Consider the following 22251-nt stretch of genomic DNA (forward strand, 5'->3'; position numbering starts at 1 on the left):
ACCATGGGCTGCTGGGGAGCTGGCCTGGGCAAATCAGTGACCTCTGGCTTCAGTGAGAGACCTGTCTCTACTTAATTAATTAATTAAAAGATAGAATCAAGATAGAGGGTTGGTGTTGGTGAGACAGCACAGCAGGTAAAGGTATCTGCCCTCAAGCCTGAGTTCAGTCCCGGGGACCGACATGGTAGAAGGAGAGAACTGTCTCCTGCAAGTTGCCCTCTGGTCTCCACATGCTCACTGTGGTACATGCATGCACACACACACACACACTCACACACACACACGTTTAAAATGTGAAAAACAAAGTGGAGAGCGATTAAGGAAGTCACAGAGCATCAACTTCTGTTGCCCTCTGGCTTCAGCTTCCAGGTACACACACACACGCACGCACGCACGCATGCACGCACGCACGCACGCACATGAACATACAAAAGCATTCTGGACACCAGAGGTAGCCACTAGTTGGTCTTCGAACAGCACTGATTAATTTTGCCCATTTTTAACTTTCTATACATGGTATTGTGTTGTGGGTAAAATGTGTCTGGCTTCTTTTACTCAAAGTAACATTAAAGAGAAACCTGTGTTGCACTCAGCAGGAATTCATTCCTGCCCTTTGCTGCATACAGGTGCATGGTCTGAACATGCTACAGTGTATCCATCCTACAGCGGATGGCAATTTAGGTCTCTTCCCATATGTTATATTATAAAGAGTTTTGTTTATGTATTTTTGTGAATATGATGTAGTTTGGTTGTTGTTTTCAATTAGGCACATACCTAGGAATGAGATTGCTGTGTCATGGGACATGTGTGTGTCCATCTTGGTGGAGATATTTCCCAACAATTTCCCAAAGTAGTTGTGTTAATTTATGTTCTTTGCGGCAGCTAGCGAAAGTTGGAAAAGCTGGACACCTTCCACAGTGTTGTCAGTCTTAACCCATGGTCCTGCAGTGGACACATTGGGGGACTTTGTTTTGTGGCTTTACTTTGCATTTATTTGACAAGCAACTGTCTAAGTACTTCCTTTCATTTCTCCCTGCTTTTTTAAAAAAGAAAGTCTTTTCTTTTTATTTCTTAAATTACAGATATGCATGTGTGTGAGTATAGGTGTGTGCAGTTCCTCCAGAGGCCTGAAGAGGGCAGGGCAATGGATCTGCTGGAGCTGGAGTTAACAAGCAATTGTATGCTGCCTGATGCGGGTGCTGGGAAAAGAACTCTACCATAGCTGTCCCTGCTCCTAACTGCTTAGCCGTCTCTCCAGCATCTCTCCATTTTCTACTGCATTGTTTTACTCTCTTGGAGCTAAAGGAATGCTTAAGTCTTTGTAGATCTGTTGTAGATCTACTCCACCACTGTGGGGACTGCCTTTTTGGCCTTCTGAATAAATGTTCTCTTTTTAAGAAGTAGAAGAAGTTTTGGGGCTGGAGAGCTGAATCAGTGGTTTAGAGCACTTGTTGCTCTTGCAGAGGACCCAGGTTTGGCTCCCAGCATCCACATGATGGCTCACAACCATAACTCTAGATCCAAAGGATCTAGTGCCTCCTTTTGACCTCTGAGGGCACCAAGCATGCATGTGGTGCACAGGCGTATAGACATGCAAAATATTCATCAACAAAAAAATTCTTTAAACTGTACTGATTTTTAAAAAATATTTTATTTATGTTTATTTTATGTATATGAGTGTTTTGCCTGCATGCCTGTAAGTGCACCACGTGTATGCAGCACCTGTGGAGGCCAGGAGAGAGCATTGGATCCCCTGGGACTGGAGTTACAGACAGTTGTGAGCCACTATGTGAGTGCTGGGAATCTAACTCAGGTCCTTTGGAAGAGCAGCCAGTGCTCTTAACTGCTGAGCCATCTTATCTGCCAGCCAAAATAAAATAAATCCTTTAAAACATTTCTTTTACAAAGTAGTTCTTAATTTTAATATAATTTATTAACCAGCGTTTTCATGTTTTATATCATATTTATTTCATGCTTAGTTTTATAAAACATACAAATGCCTAAGGTATAAATTACGCTTTGGAAAATGAAAAAGTACAGACCTTGGAGATAATAGGACAAACAGATAAATAAGCCATGTATTTCCTTGACCTAACATCATCAAGAACAGGTTTTGCCTAGCAGTGGTTCTCAACCTTCCTAATACAGTTCCTCATGTCATGGTGACCATGAGCTCAGCCATAAAATTATTTTCATTGCTACTTCATAACTGCAATTTTGCTACTGTTACGAATCCATAGTGTAAATATCCGTTTTCCCATGGCCTTAGGTGACCCTGTGAAGGGGTCACTCGACCCCCAGGCTGAGAACCACTGGCTTAGAAGTGGACCGTGAAATGCGAAGATGGCTTGTTACCCTGTTCTCCCAGCTGCAGTTTCTGCAGCTGATGCTGTGAGGAGCCATGCTGACCCATGTGAGGAACTGTGTGGGACTTGATCTCTTGCATTTGAAAGCACTGACAGGTGTCTTACGTTACAGGTTACTCAGCGGTCGTTATGACCTCCCGGTTACGTGCGTTGGGTGGAAGAATTAATAATATACGAACCTCCGAATTACCCAAAGAGAAAACTCGATCCGAGGTCGTCTGCAGCATACGGTTTCTAGATGGCTTGGTGCAGACCTTTAAAGTTAACGTAAGTTCTCCACCTTTTTTTTTTTTTTTTTTTTTTTGGTCTGCGCAAATCCTCTTAAATAGTTTTAAGTTCTTGGCTTACAAAATGAAAAAGAGACTGACTGAAAAAAAATGAAAGCTTGAGCTTTCAGATCTCATATGGCGAGACTGGGCTGGGCATAGCCTTGCAAGCTTTGCCCGAGGGATGTGAGTCTCTTGGTGTCTCCCAACATTGATGTGCCTGATGTCCCCACCCACTCCCTCTAGGCAGAGCTGGCCCTTGGATGACTACGCTCTGTACGTGATGTGTCGAGCCCACGTGACTCTGCAATTTTAAAAATAGTAAAAATTACTGGGTTATAAGTCTCCTACTAAACGGTGAACCCCTTGAGGACAGGACGGGTGTCCTGGCACAGGACTGGGCACGCAGCTGTGCTCTGTGAGATGGTCAGCCTCATGGCTGGCAGGACTCCTAAAGGTCCTGGCTCGTGCTCGGAGCCCTTGATCTCGGGTCTTCACGTAAGCAGCTGTGAGAGAGGCAAGGAGAGCAGCTGCTTCAGCTGGCCCCACACCCAGGCTCCACACACCACCTATGCCCAGGACGGATGTCTCTGTGTGTCTCAGGCCTGATAGCATCAAGTCCAGCCCCAAGTCACTTGTGCCCCGGTTTTTAAAGTGTGTGCAGAGAAAGGGGGTAGAGGAGACAGACCGGATACGGTGATAAATGCCTGGGATTCAGCCCTTGGGAGGTGGACTCTGGAGGAGCTGGTTTGAGGCCAGCCTGGGCTACACGACACCCTGTCTTAAAACAAACACAATGGGGGGGGGGGGGGCGGGTTGACCAGAAAAGGCCATAGCACTTAAACCTTAACGAAAACTGTCAGACCCCTGCCGTAGCTGCAACCGCTCCACCTCCCCGACGCCTTCTCCTTTGACAGGGACTCACTATGGATCCCTGGCTGGCCTAAACTCACTCTATAGACTAGGCTAGCCTGCCTCTGCCTAGGATCAAAGGCTTGCACCACCACCCTTGCATTGTTTACCCAGTCACAGGATCTCTCTCTCTCTCTCTCTCTCTCTCTCTCTCTCTCTCTCTCTCTCTCTCTCTGATACAGAGAGACCATTACTGATCTTGGTACAGGCAGAAGGCAATTTTCAGTTCTTCCAAACCAGGGCCGGGGCCGCTGCCCCATGCCATGGATATGAGAATGTCCTCAGCAGCACCCAGGACTCAGGTGCCAGCAAACAGTAGCAGTGATTAGTGGGGACCTGTTTCCCAGCCTTCTTGCCCGCTCAGTTCCTCAGCTGTCTCTAAGGCCATGCTTTATTCCTCTGAGGATGGGACGTGTTATTTATTGTATCCAGAAATCTCTAGAAAGAGAAGAGCAGCAAGAGAGCTCAGTGAGTAAAGGTGCTTGCCGTCAAGCCGGGGACCCACGTGGTGGAAGGCCTGTACATCTGGAACGGCATGAGCCCCAAGGGAAGAGAACCAGAGAAAAGGGAGGTCAGAGGTCCCAAGCAGAGTTGGGGATGGGAGGCCAGCTGGAACCTGGGCACGCTGGCTTCTCTGCTGGGCAATGTAGAGCACACTGGATAGAGACCTGACATGACTTGACTTAAGGGTCACTCAGTCCCCAGCAGCCAGGGAGGGAGGGGACCGAGAGACTACAGTAGCAGTCCCTGAGATGGTCTTACGGGCTTGGCTGGAAGGAGGCCCTGGAAAGATGGAGCCAATAGGACTTGCTGGCAGGGCTCTCTAATGTGTTTTGCTGCTCTGGTTCGTCCCCATTCTTCTTCCTGGGATATAGTCTCACTGTATATCTATCCCCTGATGGTCTGGTCAATATCTAGACCAGACTGGGCTCAAACTCACAGAGATCCACCTGCCTCTACCTCTCAGGTGCTGGGATTAAAGGCGTGTGCCACCACACCTGGCTTTGATTCTATTTGAGTTCTTTTGGGAAGGAGGAGAATTGAGCAAAATTGATACCTGAATGTTTGGATTCTGTAGTCCAGAGGTGAGAGACTCAATCCAGGAAGAATGTAGGGCTTTGGTGTTGCACAGATGTGAGTCAGATGGCCAGATAGCTGCTGGGTGACAGTGTGGGAATGCCAGGCATGATGCCTCTCAGTGCCTGGTTCTTGGTGCCTAGTGTAGGAATGTCAGGCATGGAGCCTCAGTTCCTGGTTCTCAGTGGCAAGGCAGATGTTGAGGGCTACTTTGCAGAGCTGAAGCAAAGTGAATGTGGTATCATATCTTTGCAGATGTTCAATAAATTACAGTTGCTAATGACATAGTAAATCAAAGTTACATCAATTATATCCCCAAACGTATAAGCAATAATTACAATAAGGTGAGAAGACAGCTCTGATACATTAGGAGAATGTTTGCCAGGCTGGGAAGATGGCTCAGTAGGTAAGGTGCTTGCTTGCAAGCATAAGGACTTCTGATCCCCAGCAAACACAGAGAAACTGGCTACTGCTCCGTGTGGCTGTCACCCTGCACTGGGGTTGGGCGTGGGAGGTGGAGACAGGAGTACCCCTGCGGCTCACTGTCCAGCCAGTCTGGCTGAAGCTGTAAGCTTAAGATTCAGTGAGAAATTCTGTCACAGAAAATGACGTGAGAGTGCTTGATGATATCCCAGCGTCAACCTTTGACCTACATACTGCACGCACGCACACTCACTGGTAACTTGGGGGAATGGGTGGCCTGTATTGTTTATACCCATGGAGACTTTCTTGTGATGGATGCTGGCAGGCCCTGGAGCCTTCAGGATACAGCTGATGCCTTTTGGAAATAGGCAAGTGTCATTCTCTCACACAACAGACCAAATCCCATGAAGTCACCCGAAGACATTGCCGCAGGAGTGTCCTCAGGTTACCTAACTCTCCCCACCTTGGTCCTTGCGACCCACTTTCCACACATTACCTGCTTTCAGAAGCTCCCAGGGAGAGCCTCTTCTATACCTGTCTATTTCTGACTTGCATTGTCCTGAGTTAAATGGTTGGGTTCAAAGCATTCCTGGGAGATCGACCTCTTAAAATAGAATCTGAACTCTCCCAAAATGCTCCATGCTGGCTTGGTGTGCGTGTCTCATCCCACCCCCTGCCCCAAGCCATCTTTTGTTTGCGCCATCAGATTCAAACCGGGTGGGCCCACTAGATAGATGAGGGGGTGACACTCCACCCTGTTGTCCCCCTGAACACAGAGGGGTTCCTTATCCCTGTCCCCAGGTGGACCCCGCTGTTCATGCTGCCCTCTAAGGAATCTGTCTACCGTGTCTGGACGGGTTCAAAGCACTTGACAGCGTTTGACACCCCCTGTTAGTCACCACCTCTACAGGCGAGCAGGGAGAGAGGTGCTTCCTGTGGCTCTGTCCCAGTGCCCACGCCAGGCTGCCCCATAAACACTGGAGCAGGCCGCTGAGTCCCACTCTGGAGTGAAGTGTGGCTGAATGTCCCCACCGGCTTCTCACTTCAGATGACCGAGAAGCAACAGGGCAGATAATCCCACAGGGGGACACAGGCCAAGTCACTTTGAGGGTATTTTGGATGGCATTCGAGTATTTTTAGCTGTTAGTGGAGAGTTTTCCTCCGTGCACACTCTCTGGGTTCCTCCAGGGGAAGGAACTGCAGCTGGGCCCCAAGCAGCCAACAGGAGCTGACCTGGGATTAGCGTTGGCTGTGGGTAATCCGCAGCAGGTCATGGCGTGTTTGCTGCGTAATGCGTGAGTTTTCCAACTTAGAAGTCACTGGAGAACCTCAGCTAAGGGATAGAAGCAACTTAGAAAGCTAAGTTAAGCTCACAGTGTCATGTGTGTGTGAGTGTGTGTGTGTGTGTGTGTGTGTGTGTGTGTGTGTGTGCGCGCGCGCGCGCGCTCATGCATGTAGAGGCCAGAAGACAGCCTGTGAGGTTACTTCTCAGAAGCCATTAGAATCATTCATTGACCTGGAGTTTGATAAATCAGCCAGGTTGGCTGACAGGTGGAGCCAGAGGCCAATATTGGGTGACCTCTTTCATTGCCCTCCACCTTATTTTTATTTTCTTAAACATTTTTTCTGTCTTTCTATTTATTTGAGATAGGGTCTCACTATGTAGATAAGACTGACATCAAATTCACTGCTGAGAACAGCGACTGAAAATGTGCACTCACTGAGTTTTTTGTTTTTTGTTTTTTTTAATGTGTCTCTGTGTTAATAGTGCACATGCAATCAGAGGCCAGAAGAGGGCGTTAGGTCCTCTGTAGCTGGTGTTATAGGTGTCGTGTGTTGCTGGTTTTTCTTTTACTCTAGCCCCATGTTGGACACCAAAATGTTGTAGGTTGCTTTTTTTTTTTTTTTTTTTTTTTTTTTTTTTTTTTTTTTTTTTTATGGGTGCAGTGAACTTTATTGATGGTGTTCAAGAGAGTAGGGCTCCCTAAGCCCCTCCTGTTGTTCTGGGGGTCTGGGATGGAAACTGAGGGAGATGCTCAGTATCGGGGACTGAGATGGGACAGGAACTGCTCAGCAGCTGAGGGTCTCTCTTGCTGTCCTTGCTGGGGTGGGTGGTCCAGGGTGGGCTTCTTACTCCTTGGAGGCCATGTAGGCCATGAGGTCCACCACCCTGTTGCTGTAGCCAAATTCATTGTCGTACCAGGAGATGAGCTTCACAAAGTTGTCATTGAGAGCAATGCCAGCCCCAGCATCGAAGGTGGAAGAGTGGGGGTCACTGTTGAAGTCGCAGGAGACAACCTGGTCCTCAGTGTAGCCCAGGATGCCCTTTAGTGGGCCCTCCGACGCCTGCTTCACCACCTTCTTGATGTCGTCATACTTGGCAGGTTTCTGCAGGCGGCATGTCAGATCCACAACGGACACATTGGGGGTGGGAACACGGAAGGCCATGCCCGTGAGCTTCCCATTCAGCTCTGGGATGACCTTGCCCACAGCCTTGGCGGCACCGGTGGATGCAGGGATGATGTTCTGGGCAGCCCCACGGCCATCACGCCACAGCTTCCCAGAGGGGCCATCCACGGTCTTCTGGGTGGCAGTGATGGCGTGGACTGTGGTCATGAGTCCTTCCACAATGCCAAAGTTGTCATGGATGACCTTGGCCAGGGGGGCTAAGCAGTTGGTGGTGCAGGAAGCATTGCTGATAATCTTGAGTGAGTTGTCGTACTTCTCATGGTTGACACCCATCACAAACATGGGGGCGTCAGCAGAAGGGGCGGAGATGATGACCCTTTTGGCTCCGCCCTTCAAGTGGGCCCCAGCCTTCTCCATGGTGGTGAAGACACCAGTGGACTCCACAACGTACTCGGCACCAGCCTCACCCCACTTGATGTTGGCGGGATCTCGCTCCTGGAAGATGGTGATGGCCTTCCCGTTGACGACCAGCTTCCCGTTCTCGGCCTTGACTGTGCCGTTGAACTTGCCATGGGTGGAGTCATACTGGAACATGTAGACCATGTAGTTGAGGTCAATGAAGGGATCATTGATGGCAACAATCTCAACTTTGCCAGTCAGGAGGGCAGCCCTGGTAACCAGGCGTCCAATTCGGCCAAATCCGTTCACTCCGACCTTCACCATCGTGTCTCGGGAACGAGGCTGGCACTGCACAGAAAGATGCGGCTGTCTCTGGAACAGGGAGGAGCAGAGACGTAGGTTGCTTTTTTACTCTTTACTCTTTTGGGGACCCACCGCCCAGCTCCCAAATAAATTACACACACACACACACACACACACACACACACACACACACACACACACACGGAATCTTATTCTTACTTATAAATGCCTGGCCTTAGCTTGGCTTGTTTCTTGCCAGCTTTCCTTAACTTTAAATTATCTGGTTCATCTTTTGCCTCTGGGCTTTTACCTTTTTCTCTTACTTGTGTATATCTTACTTTCACTCTTACTCCATAACTGGCTGGGTGGCTGAGTGGCTGGTCTCTAATGACCTCCTCTCCTTGTTCTCTTGCTTTTTCTTCTCTCTTTCCCAGATTTCTCCTCCTATTTATTCTCTCTGCCTGCCAGCCCCGTCTGTCCTTTCTCCTGCCTCGCTATTGGCTGTTCAGGTCTTTATTAGAACATCAGATGTTTTAGATAGGCACAGTAACACAGCTTCACAGAGTTAATCAAATGCAACATAAAAGAATGCAGCAAAGCCAGGTGGCAGTGGTGTACTCCTTTAATCCCAGCCCTCGGGAGGCAGAGCCAGGTAGATCTCTGTGAGTTCGAGGTCAGCCCATTGTAGCTGGAGTTTTCCTGCCTGGCCCACAGTCAGGACAAATCTCTCTCACCCGCCAGTCCCACAGCTACTCAGACTCGACCAAGTAAACACAGAGACTTATATTGGTTATAAACTGTATGGCCGTGGCAGGCTTCTTGCTAACTGTTCTTACAGCTTAAATTAATCCATTTCCATTAATCTATACCTTGCCACATGGCTCGTGGCTTACCGGCATCTTCACATGCTGTTTGTCATCGTGGCGGCTGGCAGTGTCTCTCTGACTCAGCCTTCCACTTCCCAGCTTTATTCTCCTCCTTGTCCTGCCTACACTTCCTGCCTGGCCAATGGCCAATCAGTGTTTTATTTATTGACTAATCAGCAACACTTTGCCATACAGAACATCCCACAGCAGCCCATTCTACAGAGTGAGATCCAGGACAGGCACCAAAACGACATAGAGAAACCCTGTCTCGAAAAACAAAACAAAACAAAAATACAGCACATCTTTGCATCATTAAACAAATGTTCCACAGCATAAACAAATGTAATGCATCTTAAAATAATATTCTATGACAGTTGTGTGTGGTGATACTGTGTTCCCCAAAATATTGTGCACCCTAATAAACTTATCTGGGGTCAGAGAACAGAACAGCCACTAGATACAGAGGCTAGAAAATGGTGGCACTCACACCTTTAATCCTAGCCTTCTGGAGGCATGGATCTCTGTGAGTTCAAGGCCACACTGGAAATAGCCAGGCATGGTGACTCACGCCTTTAATCCCAGGAAGTGATGTCAGAAAGCAGAAAGGTATATAAGGTGTGAAGACCAGAAACTAGAAGCTTTTGGCTGGTTAAGCTTTTAGGCTTTTGAGCAGCCATTCAGTTGAGAGGCATCCAGTCTGAGGAAACAGAGTCAGCTGAGGAATCGATGAGAACTTTTAAGATTCGTGCTACAGTTGTGAGCTGCCCAGCTTGCATGCTAGGAACAGAACTTCAGTCTTCTGCAAGCGTAGGAAGTACTCAACTACTCCAGCCCCCTGCCTCAGTCTTTTGAGACATGATCTCACTGAACCTGGAGCTTTCCTATTTGGCCAGATTGCTTGGCCAGCACGCTCCAAGGATGTGTCTTCCCCCTTACACACATGGATTGCGGGGAGTCGGACTCAGGTCTTCACTCCTGCAAGGCAAGTACTCTGTTGACTTACTTTTTCTCCCCAGTCTCCTAAATTCAGTGTCGGAAATCATATTTATATTGTTTGTCTTAACCCTACTTTGTATCCCTCTTGCACCCTTGTAACCTGAAATTTATTAATGCGTCTGTTACTCTGGGAAGTATATATTCATAAACTCTGAAGATTTTAGTTTCCCTTTGCCTACAGTAAAAAAAAAAAAAAATGTTGCTTCCAGTTCTTAGTTCATTTTAACACTTTTTCCATTTGATGTTTTCTGATCTAGAAACAAGATTTGGGCCAGTCACTTCTGGATATGGCATATGGCCACCTGGGCGTGACAGAGAAGGAGTACTTTGGCTTGCAACATGGCGATGACCCAGTGGACTCCCCTGTAAGTGTCCACACTTAAGAAGTGCTGCTTACCTGCTTGGGCTAGTCTCATAGCTTGTGTTTTCTCACTCAACAGAGATGGCTTGAGGCAAGCAAACCCCTCAGGAAGCAGCTGAAAGGTGGGTATGATCTCACTTGGGTTAGTCATGGGGTGTGTGGCCATCTGTCTCCTCGGGGACCTAAGTGGGCGGGGCCAGGAGAGATCCTTCAGCTGTGCTTCAGAGCAGCCTTAAGGATCCCAGCTGTGCAGAAGGGTGAGGGGAGAGGAGGCAGGCAGCCCGCAAGGGAGCCTTCACTTATTTGTATGAGGGAGGAAGTGATGAAGGATGGGCCTTCTCAGCCCAGTGTGAAAAAGAGAGACATAAAAGGGCTGGGGTGATGTGTTAGTTGCTAAAAGTGCACCTAAGTTCAGATCCCCAGCACCAATATTTTAAAAAGCCAGGTACTGTGATGTATGCCTAAAATCCCAGTGCTGGGAGGCTGAGACAGGGGGATTCCTGGACTTTGCTGGCCAGACCCTCTAGCCAAATGATGAGCTCCAGGTTCAGTAAGAGACCTTGTCTCAAAAAATTAGATGGAGAGCAGTGGAGGAAGATACCTGATGTCAGCCTGTGGTTTCCACGTACATATGCAGACAGCCGCACACACACGTGCATGTATGCACATACACACACGCACACACACACACACACACACACACACACACACACACACACACGCACACTCACGAAGGAAGACAGACATAAACCCTTCCACTTCCCAACAGCACAGATGCTGGCTCATGCATCCTGAGGGGGCCCCTGTGTTTCTCCCAGTGAGACAGTTACACCAGTCACACCCAGCCTACCCTCTGGCCACCCCTTCTCAGCCCAGCTTCCCCCGTGGCTCTCATTGGCCCTGATAGGTCCCTGCTGTCCCAGACTAACTTGACCAGTCTACAGGACTTCCTCTGAACAGCCCTTCAGTCTCCTCCCTCTGTAGTGAATGCTTCTCCTCTTGACCCAGAGTCCGTCTGTTCGTATCCTGCCATTCCTCAGGGTTCCGTGGATATCTCCTGTTACCTGAAGGGAAGCGCTACCTCTCCCCTTCCCTCTCATTTCTTTGACCCTTCGCGCTGAGCACTCTTCCTGTTACCTCACAGTGAGGTGTTTCCAACTGCCTCTCAGGACTTCATTCTTACTGCATTCTTCTCTGTCCCCTTCATGATTCTTGACACACAGGAGATGGCCAGTCACATGAGGCCTAGGTCGCTGTGGTCTGCCATTCTCTCTCTGACACACCCCTAGTGTTCAGACCAAGGCAAAGCACTGTGCTAAGCCTGGGAAGTGCAGTCCAAACCAGATTTGAACCCTGCTCTCATGGCCAAGTGTAGAAGTCAAAGAGGAGTTCTGTGATAGATAGTACTATGTATACTCACATGTGCGTGTGCACGCACACGCACACGCACACACACATGCCCTGAGTCCACAGAAGAACCAAGAAAGACAAAGAGACCACGCCTGAAACACCAAAGTAACCAATGATGGAAGGGGGAGACTGGAGATGTGAGAGACGGACAGTGGATGGAAAAACTTTGCTACAGAGTTAGCGCCACCCACTGGTAGCTAGGTGTATATGCAAAGGCACACCCACCCACCATTAAAGAGTCTTTTAGCACCAGCCCAGAGGTGAGGAAGGAAGGAACTCAGGGATGATGGCAGACTGGAGCCAGGATGAACCAAGGCAGAGGACGAGATGAGCAGAAGGATTAGCCAGCTGGGCAGATCACAGAACGACTTGGATTTCAGAGAGCACCAAAGTGCTACGTGAGCCCGTAGACAGGACCTGGGCACATTTACCAAGTGCCAGAGACAGGGTGAAGTCATCAAAGTTGGGTCTCCCCATGTCTTGGCAACAGTCAGATCTTCTATCAGACACGTGACTACTAGTTTTATCCCATAAGCAAACTGGCCCTCGGGGCTGATGCCTGAGTCATATCTGAGTGACTTGTGGTATGGCACTCAGGGTCACAGTGAGTGTTGTGATCTGCACTGAAATTGTAACACAGGCTCTGCGTTGGAATTGTAAAAATGTTTTTCCAGTTTAAAGAACATCAAGTCAAAACTTGACTCAGTGTTACAGAATGTTCTGGTCTAGTCAGGAGAGCCATTTACCTCCCTGTCTGTAAAACAGATCCCAGTGAGCCCGCAGGTAGCCAGGGTGGTGTTTGATTTCTAGGTGCTACGTGGAAATGTTGGAAGAGCATAAGTCAGGTTGCTATGTAAATGCAAGTTGCTTCAGTTCTTTGTGGGTTTTATGTAGAGATGCTGGTTTTAAGACTTTTATACATTCTTAATACGGACATCATTGTTTGAACAGGGCGCTACGGCAGACATACAGCCGTTGTAGGTGATACCACAGTGGGGCAGGCATTATATAAGTACTTTTGGTGTACATGGGGACTTCTGAACTGTTAACTTACGTGTTCTGGACTTGAAATCGGGGCTTTTATGATGGCAAGTGTTGGGGCTGAGTGAAAAATCCTCCCTTTATGGGAGAGTAGCAACTATGTACATTGACTTTTTTCTTTTTTTAAGGGAAAACCTAATTTGTTTTTGAAAAATGTTATAGGAGGTTTCCCCTGTACCCTGCATTTTCGAGTAAGATATTTTATACCTGATCCCAACACACTGCAGCAGGAACAGACCAGGTAATAACCCTTTTCTCTTGAAGTTCTCTGTCTAGTATATACAAATCAGTAGCCACTAAAAATGTGCACTTTGTTTTCTAGCTGTGGACACATAATAGCTTGATTTGGGTATGATCTCCCCAACTATCATGATCCAAGAAAAAATTGGGGGCACATAGATTGAAATTTAACCGGCAGGTTTATTTTCAGTTTGTGGCCCCCATCTCTCAGCCCCAAACTGGCATAATTCCCAGCATGTGGGTACCCTCTCTCTTCCCTCCTCCTATCTGGTAAACGTTGTGAATATTAAGGATGCTAAGTCAGTTCTTCTCATGCAGGCATGGAGTAGAGCAGTCATCCACGGGACACGTAGTATGGACTCTGAGGGGCTGGAATGAAGTCCTTTGAGGATGACAAGGCTTAGCTGTAACCAGAACTTTCCATCAGGTCCCCTTCCTTTTGCAGGGGTGAGGAAGGAGAGCTGGGTTCTGGCTGGACCCAGCCTGTCCGCTGTGTGAATCAGCAGGTGCAGGAAGTTTGGGAGACAGATAAGGGGAGGGTGGTGATAGAAGCTGCTTACCCCGCGGGGCTTGCAGGCTGTGCCGCCGCTCTGGTTGGTCCCGGCAAAAGGGTTTTCTGAGTGGGGAAACTGGGTGTGCAGGATGAGAAGGGTGCAGTAAGAAAACTGTTGTTGGCTGGAGAGAGGGCTCAGGGGTTAAGAGCACTGGCTACTCCTCCAGAGGACCTGAGTTCAGTTCCCAGCAACCACATGGTGGCTCATGACCATCTGTAATGAGATCCAGTTCCCTCTTCCGGCATGTAGGTGGAACACTGTATACATACTAAATAAATTAAATATTTTAAAACAAAGAAAGAAAAGGAAACTGTTGTTGCCTTGGGACGGAAGACTGTGCCAGCCGCTTCCCCTGCCTTATGGCCAAGCTGCACCCCTCTGTTACGTGTTCCTTTGTTGTTCTTAAGCAGGGAAACTGTCTCCCTGGGAAGAAGCGAAGCTGTTCTGGATTATTGAACTCCATTTTATGGAGGAAAATCCCACTAGGAGATGCTCCATTAACTCAGACATAGACTGTTCCCTTGTTTTTTCTTTCTTCTTTTTTTTTTTTTTTTTTTTTTTTTTTTGGTTTTTTCGAGACAGGGTTTCTCTGTGTAGCTTTGCGCCTCTCCTGGAACTCACTTGGTAGCCCAGGCTGGCCTCGAACTCACAGAGATCCGCCTGGCTCTGCCTCCCGAGTGCTGGGATTAAAGGCGTGCGCCACCACCGCCCGGCTTCTTTCTTCTTTTTAAATGGTAATGACACCATCATATTTTAGCTTTTAGTATATTTAAAGGCCAGTTGTTCGTCTATTATTGTTTTTCTTTCTTGTGTATGTGCTTCTTTCCTCCACAGAGGCAGGCCTTGGGACTGGACCGTGTTTATCATTATGGTAAATGTGAAGTCTGTATCAGGGAGGCCTGGGTGGCTCCTTAGGAAACCACAGTGAAGTGCATGCTGCTTTGAATCATTTTGGCACACCATCATCACCACCACCACCACCACCACACCACCACCACCACCACACCACCATACCACCACACCACCACCACCACAACCACAACACTACCACACTACCACACTATCACCACCACCACACCATCACCATCCACCACCACCATACTACCACACTATCACCACCACTACACCATCACCATCCACCACCACCACACCACCACCACCACCACAACCACAACACTACCACACTACCACACTATCACCACCACCACACCATCACCATCCACCACCACCACACCACCACCACCACCACCACCACCACAACCACAACACTACCACACTACCACACTATCACCACCACCACACCATCACCATCCACCACCACCACCACCACCACCACCACACTACCACACTATCACCACCACCACACCATCACCATCCACCACCACACCATCACCATCCACCACCACACCACCACCACCACACCATCACCATCCACCACCACCACACCACCACCACCACCACCACCCCACACTACCACACTATCACCACCACCACACCATCACCATCCACCACCACCACCACCACCACCACCACACTACCACACTATCACCACCACCACACCATCACCATCCACCACCACACCATCACCACCACACCACCACACCCACCACCACCACACCACCACCACCACTACCACTACCATACCACCACCACACCACATACCCCCCTGCCACCACCACATAACTCTTTACTTTGGTGAACTAGGGACAGTGCTGAGACACTCAACCTAGCATGTCATGTCATAAGCTAACTGACACAAAACTGTGTTTTAAACTACCTTACCAAGGTCTCCTCAGAACCATGTGAAATAGCAGATTCTGGTTGAGGGACGCTTTATGATTACACAAAAAGAGCCAGACACATGGTGCACACCTGTAATTGGGGGAAACAGAGGCAAGAGAATCCTCTGAGCGCAGAACTTTAAGACCAGCCTAGGCAACACAGCAATTCCCTATCTCAAAAACAAACAAAAAACCTTGAAGAGTTATATGTATACACATGCTATTTTTTTTTTAAGTGACCATTGTGGCTCACCAAATTGATTTTACTCAGTTAAAAAGTTCCAGCTCATGTATAGTGACTGTCACCGTCCACCTTATCTCATTCCTGGGATGCTGGAGCCTCAGGTGTGTGACACCCTGTCTGCATGCGCATGCTCTGAGTAGAAGGGCCTGAGGGAGATGCTTCCAGGGTCGCCTTATCTCATGGTCCCTTCCAGTGCCCTTCATGGACGGCCCTCAGCTTCTGTTGCCGAGGCCTTGTAGAGTGAGTCTTCCTGTCCCCAAGGGACAGCTAGGGAAATGTAGGGTAGAGAGAAGGCTTGTGGAGAAGTGAGGCCACCTTCAGGTCTTCAGAGGAGCTGCAGGGGTGGGGACCAAGCGGACCAAGTGGGGCCACGGTGGGAGCAGATTTTAGCTGGAGATGAGTGACAGACTAGTTCTTGTCCTTACCTGAGTTACAGGTTAGTCACTCTTCAAAGTCACTGGTTCTGATCCCACTCCACTCCCACCTTAAGGTGCATGGTGTACAGTCCACTCTAGCTGTTTCCTCCTGAGCAGTGGGGACCTGGCGTCTCACTCAGCAGGAGCTAGGGCAGCGTCATGTGCCTAGAGCCGGTGGGCAGCTGGGACTGTGTTATCTTTTTCTTAGCACTGGTCTTAGATTCTTCCACTAATTCATACACTGCGTTGATTTTTATTCTTTAATTTATAGGAAAGGTTTTACCTATATTCCTGGCACATGCAGTCTTATGCTGTAGGTTCACAGCCTGTCCAAAGAGGAGTTTCCTTTTAAGGAAATTTGGCTCCCAAGAATCAAAGATGGGCTGGGCGTGGGGTTACATGCCTTTAATTCCAGCACTTGGGAGGCAGAGGCAGGTGGATCTCTGTGAGTTTGAGAACAGCCAGGGCTGTTATATAGAGAAATTCTGTCTTGAAAAACCAAACACACACACCACCACCACCCACTCCCACTCCCACCACCCCCCACGGCCCCCCCCAAAAAAAAATCAAAGAAGGAGTGTAGTGATGATGACATTGGTGGTTTTGTTTCTTATCTAGGAAGGGAGAGAAGTCATTGTTCGTTTTTGTTTGTTTTTTTCTCTGAAGTTAAGGTCTGTTCCATTTTAAATTCTGTTACTGTGATAAAATACCCTAGTCAGAAAGCAACAGAGGGGGAAAGGGTTTGTTTCCACTCACAGTTCCGGGTTACAGCCCTTCACTGCAGGAACGTGAGGGGAGAAATGAGATAGCCGGTCGTCTCACGTCCACAGTCAAGAACATGCATGCTCGCTTGCTTCTGTTCAGCTCAATTTCTTACACAGCTTAGGAACCCCTTCCTAGGCAATATGCTGCCCACAATGGTCTGCATCTTCCCATATTAATTCACTTAATTAAGGCAGTCCCCATAGACATGCCCACAGGCCAAGATGACGTGGACACTACGTCATTGAGACTTCCTTCCTAGGTGATTGGAGTTTGGGTCACATTGACAGTTAGCCATCACAGGATCTGGATGGAGTACACTCTCAAAGGGGGTCAAACATTTCTAAAGGTAGACATGCCAGGTTTCTCCCATTGATTAGCTTCCCTTTATTCTCGTGGGCACTTACATGTCTGTTTATTGGGAGTCTCCACCACTGCTGCCGCTGATAAATTTAGATCATTGTAAGCAGCATCCCACTTACTGACAATCTCTAATTACAATTTGAACCCCTTGGGGAACAGGATAAAGCCTCCCGAGTTTGGGGTGCATTCCATGATTCTCACTTCTTTGCATGTGATTCTGAGGGGTTGACTCGGGTTTGCTCTGCAAAGGACCAGGTGGCATTTGGTGAAGGATCTCTGAATGTTCGTGGCCTCATTTACGTCCATCTATGAAAGCCCAGGTTTTATCAGTGGATCAACTCGAGCTCTGCCCCTCTCTTCTTTCTCTCAGTATCCTTCCAGGAAGAGAGAACACTTAATTCTGGTTGAATGTTAGCTTGGATAAACATAGAAACGGACTAGAAAGAACTGGTTATGTTCTCCTAGGCGGAAAAGCTGATCCCACTACTGAGTGGGCATGAATTAGCACAAGTATTTTATTACTTTCCTTATTGCTGTGACCAAATCCTTAAGTAGAAGAAGCTGCTTAAGGGAAGAGGGTTTGTTTCGGCTCACAGTTCTGGATGATCGAGTCCGTCACGGTAGAAGGCATGGCGGTGGGAGTGTGAGGCAGCTGATCACATTGAACCCACAGTCGGGAAGCACAGATGGACACTAGTGTTCAGCTCACTTCCTCCTTTTATTCAGCCTGGGACCTCAGTCCATGAGTTATTCATCAGATTATTCACCTGTTATTCATCACCAGATTCAGGGTGGGTCTTCCATCTTTAGTTCAACCTTCTGGAGACGCCATCAGATACACCCAGAGGTGTGTTTCCATGGCAACTCTAAATCCAGTCAAGTTGACGGAAAGGTTAACCACTCATATGCCTGTGTGACTAATACCATCTATCAGTGCCCAACATTCAACACAATACAGAGTGTCGATAATAGATCCTAAGCTTAAAAATGACTTCTATGCAGCACACAGAGATTGTTCTCATAGCATGTAGGTCCAGGTTAAAGGAAAGCCACCTGTTTCCCCAGACTGGCAATTCTGACTGTAGACAGTTCATTGACATGTATAGTCTTTAGGTCTGTTTAATTTTGTAGTGTGATACTTTTTTATTTACAAGTTCTTTATCATAAAGCTTTTAATGAGTTACAACAGAGATGGTGTTACAACCTCACGGGTTCACTGGGAGGCTGAAATGAGGAAGAAAGTCTCAGAGCACCAGGCGCCCAGCCCCAGGCTGCAGATAGGAGGTTGCAATACTGTTTGAAGCATCCAGGTCTCAAAACAGCCAGCTCCCTGACCTTTCTCAACCCCAAGGAATATGAGACTGGTTTGTTTCAATTGCCAGAGTGAGCTTTCTCCTGCCCCCAGCACTTCTGTGCTTGGCTGTATTAGCTTTCAAGAGGGTTCCCTTTTGTCATCTTTGGCCAGACCCTGGAATGTCAATCCTGCTTGAATCTGGGTTTTAAAAAAGAGTGGGGGATAGGCGCCAAGCGTCACATGTATGCCGCGTCCCTAAATATAAATGCCTCCACGGTACTTCCTGGCCTTGCCAGGGCTGTTGATGTTGGCCTCCCTTTTCCCTCTCTGCCACAGGGCAGAGATGCAGCCTGCAAGGCTGAGGGTCCTGGAACAGTTTGCCCCCAGAAGAGCTCTGGGCTTTCAAAGCTGACTCTGCTGCTTCCAGGTCCTGGAACTGGCTACCCGTACTTTTTCTCCAGCACCCATAGTTCTTAGGGTACAGGAAAAAAACCCAGCCGGATGTTGCACCCCAGCCAAGACAGAGGTGGGAGTGGGGAGTGGTATATAAGCCCATTCAGTGTTTAGAACAGTGGCCTGTGAGTGTGTGGGGGCAGTTTGTACAGAATGCTGTGGGTCCCCATGCCTAGTTAAGAAGGCTCGTGCAGTAGGTGGGGCACCCTTGACTCCTATCCCATCCATCCCCTTAGCCCTCCCTCCCTAGCACAGGGCACCTAGGCAGTTTTCAAATAGGTAAAATGGTATTTGCGTATATCCTGTTTTTCAAATGTTCGTTTTTGTTGTTGTTGCTCGCTTACTGCGTTTTGAACATTCGTTAACGAACACCCGTTGTTTCCTAGGCATTTGTATTTCTTACAGTTGAAGATGGATGTTTGTGAAGGAAGGTAATGAGAATTTTGTGTTCTTCTTTTCCTGTCAGACTAGCCAGATTCCTGGTTTTAATCTAATGAGCACTCATTCCTGGCAACAGTATTCAATTTAAACAAAGCCTGTGTGTTGGGCTGTTTTCAACTCCATCTTGGTTTACAACGATCGAGAAACCTTGTTCCATACTGCGATTTTATTACAAAAGATACAGTGATCTTTCTGGTAAAGACTTGGGGAATTTTAAAAGGAAAGGAAATTAAAATGGGCCTCAGTTCAGGTAGCAGAAAAGTGTAAGTTAGAGGCACTTTTGAGCCCATGTACTTATGGGTGATTCATCTTCTCTCTGGAAGGGATTGTGTTCAGATGTGAGTGAGCATCTGCTTGTGAGTCAGGACTCTGGGTGTATCCAGGCCATCCCAGTGCTTGGGAGGTAGCTCAGAGTGGCTGGAAAGGGAATTAAAATCCCAAGCCCACGGAACCCCATCTTGCAAATCCTTAGTATTTTCTTTCTTTTAAAAAATATTTTTTTATTTATTACTAGAGATAGAATGAACTGTGCATGCATGTGTGTGTGTGTGTGTGTGTGTGTGTGTGTGTGTGTGTGTTTGTGCATTCATATGCCTGTGTGTGCATGTGTGTACCATAGGACTCATATGGAGTTGGTTCTTTCTTTCCACCCCTACTTGGGTTCAAAGGATTGAACTTGGGTCCCCAGGCATGAGCAGCAAGCGCCCTTACCCACTGAGCCCTCTCACCTGCCAGCCCCTAGCATTTTCTTGCCTTATGAAAAAATCCACAGCAAGAAAAGAGCCCCATCTCCTTCCATTCTCCTCACCCCCACTTCTTCCTGTGACATCAGTTCTACTGCAGAGGGCCGTCAGAGGCCATTGGCCTGCTGCACCACCAGGAGGTTGGCAGTGGTGACTGGTGACATGAGACAGGAGCCCATGAAGCAAGTGAGACCAGTCTGGGCAGTGGGGATCACAGTTGGCCTAGAATTTCAGGAGCCCTGCTGCTACTGTGGCCTAGAAAAGTCTCTGTGGGTTGCTGGGGGTAAGCCAAATTTAGGGTTGGTGGAGAAAATAAAAATTGGATTTCCCTGGACAGCAAGAAGGCCCTCCCATCCCCCATTCCAGCTGGAAGCCATATGTGGTTGACTTTGGAGGAAAACAGAGAGAGGGCTTTTCATACCCAGTGGAGGCGTGTATCTCACATCCACCAGACGGAAGAGAGCAGCTGCAGGGTCTTAGAGCAGACAGCAGGCTGTGGTAGGAGACACGTCCGCAGAGATGGTGTCTGTGTGTGCAAGGAGAGATGGAAAGAGACCAGGGCTTCCCTCGTTACCATCCTGCAGGCCAGAGTCAGAATCCTCTTTGAGGGGCTAGCAGAACTGTTGAGTAGTGATCACAGAGTACAGGATCTTCATGAAGTCTATATATCCTTTCCCCAAAGTACACCCCTTCTCCAGCACAAGCTGTAGACCGGTGCTGGGGACTCCTCTTTTGCATTTCGAGGCAGCCTCATTACACTTCAGGAGAACCCCATGTTGAAATGCCCACCTCCCCTCCTGGGTTCTTCGCAGTCATAGAAACCTGTTCCATGGCTCCCTTATGTGCAGACACTTTGTTTTTCCATAAATACTGGTCTAGCGCCTGTTTTTTGAGGCGGGTTCCAGCCTGTGCTGGCCACCAGGCCAGGACCTCCCCTTTAGACTTCACGTACTCCAAACTCTGGGACTACACAGTCCTCCTTTTTGCTTCCCCAAACAAGATGCCCCTGTGACTCCCAGATGAGTTAGCAGGAGTCTGCACCCTGGAGTAGATCCCCAGAGCACCCTGTCAGGTCTCCAGGTGGCCCTCACCACCTGCTCCTAGGCTCAGCTCAGGTGTGTATCAAGCCACCCGTGGCTAAGGATATTGTGATCCTGCTAGCATTTTCCTTGAGATATCAAATCTGACTTGTTTGAATAGTCACTAGTAGCCAGTACTGTGAGACCATCTCTTCTCTGCAGAGATGGGTCATCCAGGACAGTCCCTTCACTTGACACGTGGAGGCCTGAACCACAGAGAAAAGGAAATCTGCATAGGAACATATGGAATCCTGACAGGAGAATACAGGCTGTCATTGTTCTATACTTTGTACTTGAAAACCAACCATTCTTTGGAATTTTTTTTCTCCTTCAGTCTTCAGAGGATCTTCCCATCTAGTCGGAGCCTCCATGGCTTGTTTCTTGGCTGTCCCCCAATCCATTCAGCTGTCCATTTTCTAGCAAAGACACTAGCTAGATGTTGAATGAAGCTCATCTTAGTGGGAGAGTGACTTGTGCTCATCACATAGCTACCTGCTCGACTAAAGATGCTGTGGCTCAAGATGGTTAGATAATGAGCAGCCCTAGGATACATCCATAGACTCAGAGAGACCCGAGTTTCTGCAGGGACACACAGGGTTACTCATGGGGTCCGGGGGCCCCCAGAAAGGGGACGCTCCCTTCATATGCACCTTGAGAACCAGCAGGAGTACAGTGGACAGAAAGGGAAACTGTGGGGGGCCAACCAGATTAGACAAAGTGAGGTGATTTACACATGGGAACTTCATAGGCTGCCATGGAAACTACATGTCCCCCCAACTTGCCCCAGGGCTGGAAGCTGCTTTTAAAATCCCATTGTCTCCCAGTGTTGCCGGTAAGGATGCCTCCCTTCCCCAGTCTGCCCCTAGCTTTTTCCAGCCCATTCTTCCACTCAGCAGTGGCCCTTGCTCCAGGTCTGCTGGCAGAGCTCTTGAGCAGACCACAGAGTCAGATTGGAATGGAGAAAAAAAGAACAAGAAAGACAGGTAGTGTCACCGAGAAGGCGTTTGAGAGGACAGTGAGGTTAGCTGGATTTCTAGTGGGTGGCTGGAGAC

General features: G+C 48.3%; 2 protein-coding genes across 5 annotated transcripts in view; one reads left to right on the forward strand and one right to left on the reverse strand.

Moving 5' to 3' along the window:
- The window catches only part of Ptpn3 (protein tyrosine phosphatase non-receptor type 3), a 124452-nt gene that overhangs the window by 34054 nt on the left and 68147 nt on the right, over window positions 1-22251 (forward strand). For 3 of the 4 annotated variants that reach the window (XM_052716488.1, XM_052716487.1, XM_052716486.1), the window contains exons 2-6: window positions 2479-2633; window positions 10275-10382; window positions 10458-10500; window positions 12992-13070; window positions 19323-19367. In XM_052716488.1, the coding sequence (XP_052572448.1) occupies window positions 2496-2633; window positions 10275-10382; window positions 10458-10500; window positions 12992-13070; window positions 19323-19367 (413 nt within the window). In that variant the 5' untranslated portion in view covers window positions 2479-2495. Of the gene's footprint in view, window positions 1-2478; window positions 2634-10274; window positions 10383-10457; window positions 10501-12991; window positions 13071-19322; window positions 19368-22251 lie in introns of those variants that run through there. The other variant, XM_052716489.1, reaches the window with a different exon arrangement.
- LOC128096654 (glyceraldehyde-3-phosphate dehydrogenase) lies at window positions 7135-8236 on the reverse strand. The gene has a single exon (XM_052716490.1). It carries the CDS (start codon window positions 8174-8176, stop codon window positions 7175-7177), a length of 1002 nt encoding a protein of 333 aa, XP_052572450.1. The 5' UTR covers window positions 8177-8236; the 3' UTR covers window positions 7135-7174.

This window comes from Peromyscus californicus, unplaced genomic scaffold (genome assembly GCF_007827085.1).
Source record: "Peromyscus californicus insignis strain IS unplaced genomic scaffold, ASM782708v3 Scaffold_5__1_contigs__length_169319896, whole genome shotgun sequence".
Lineage (NCBI taxonomy): Eukaryota > Metazoa > Chordata > Mammalia > Rodentia > Cricetidae > Peromyscus > Peromyscus californicus.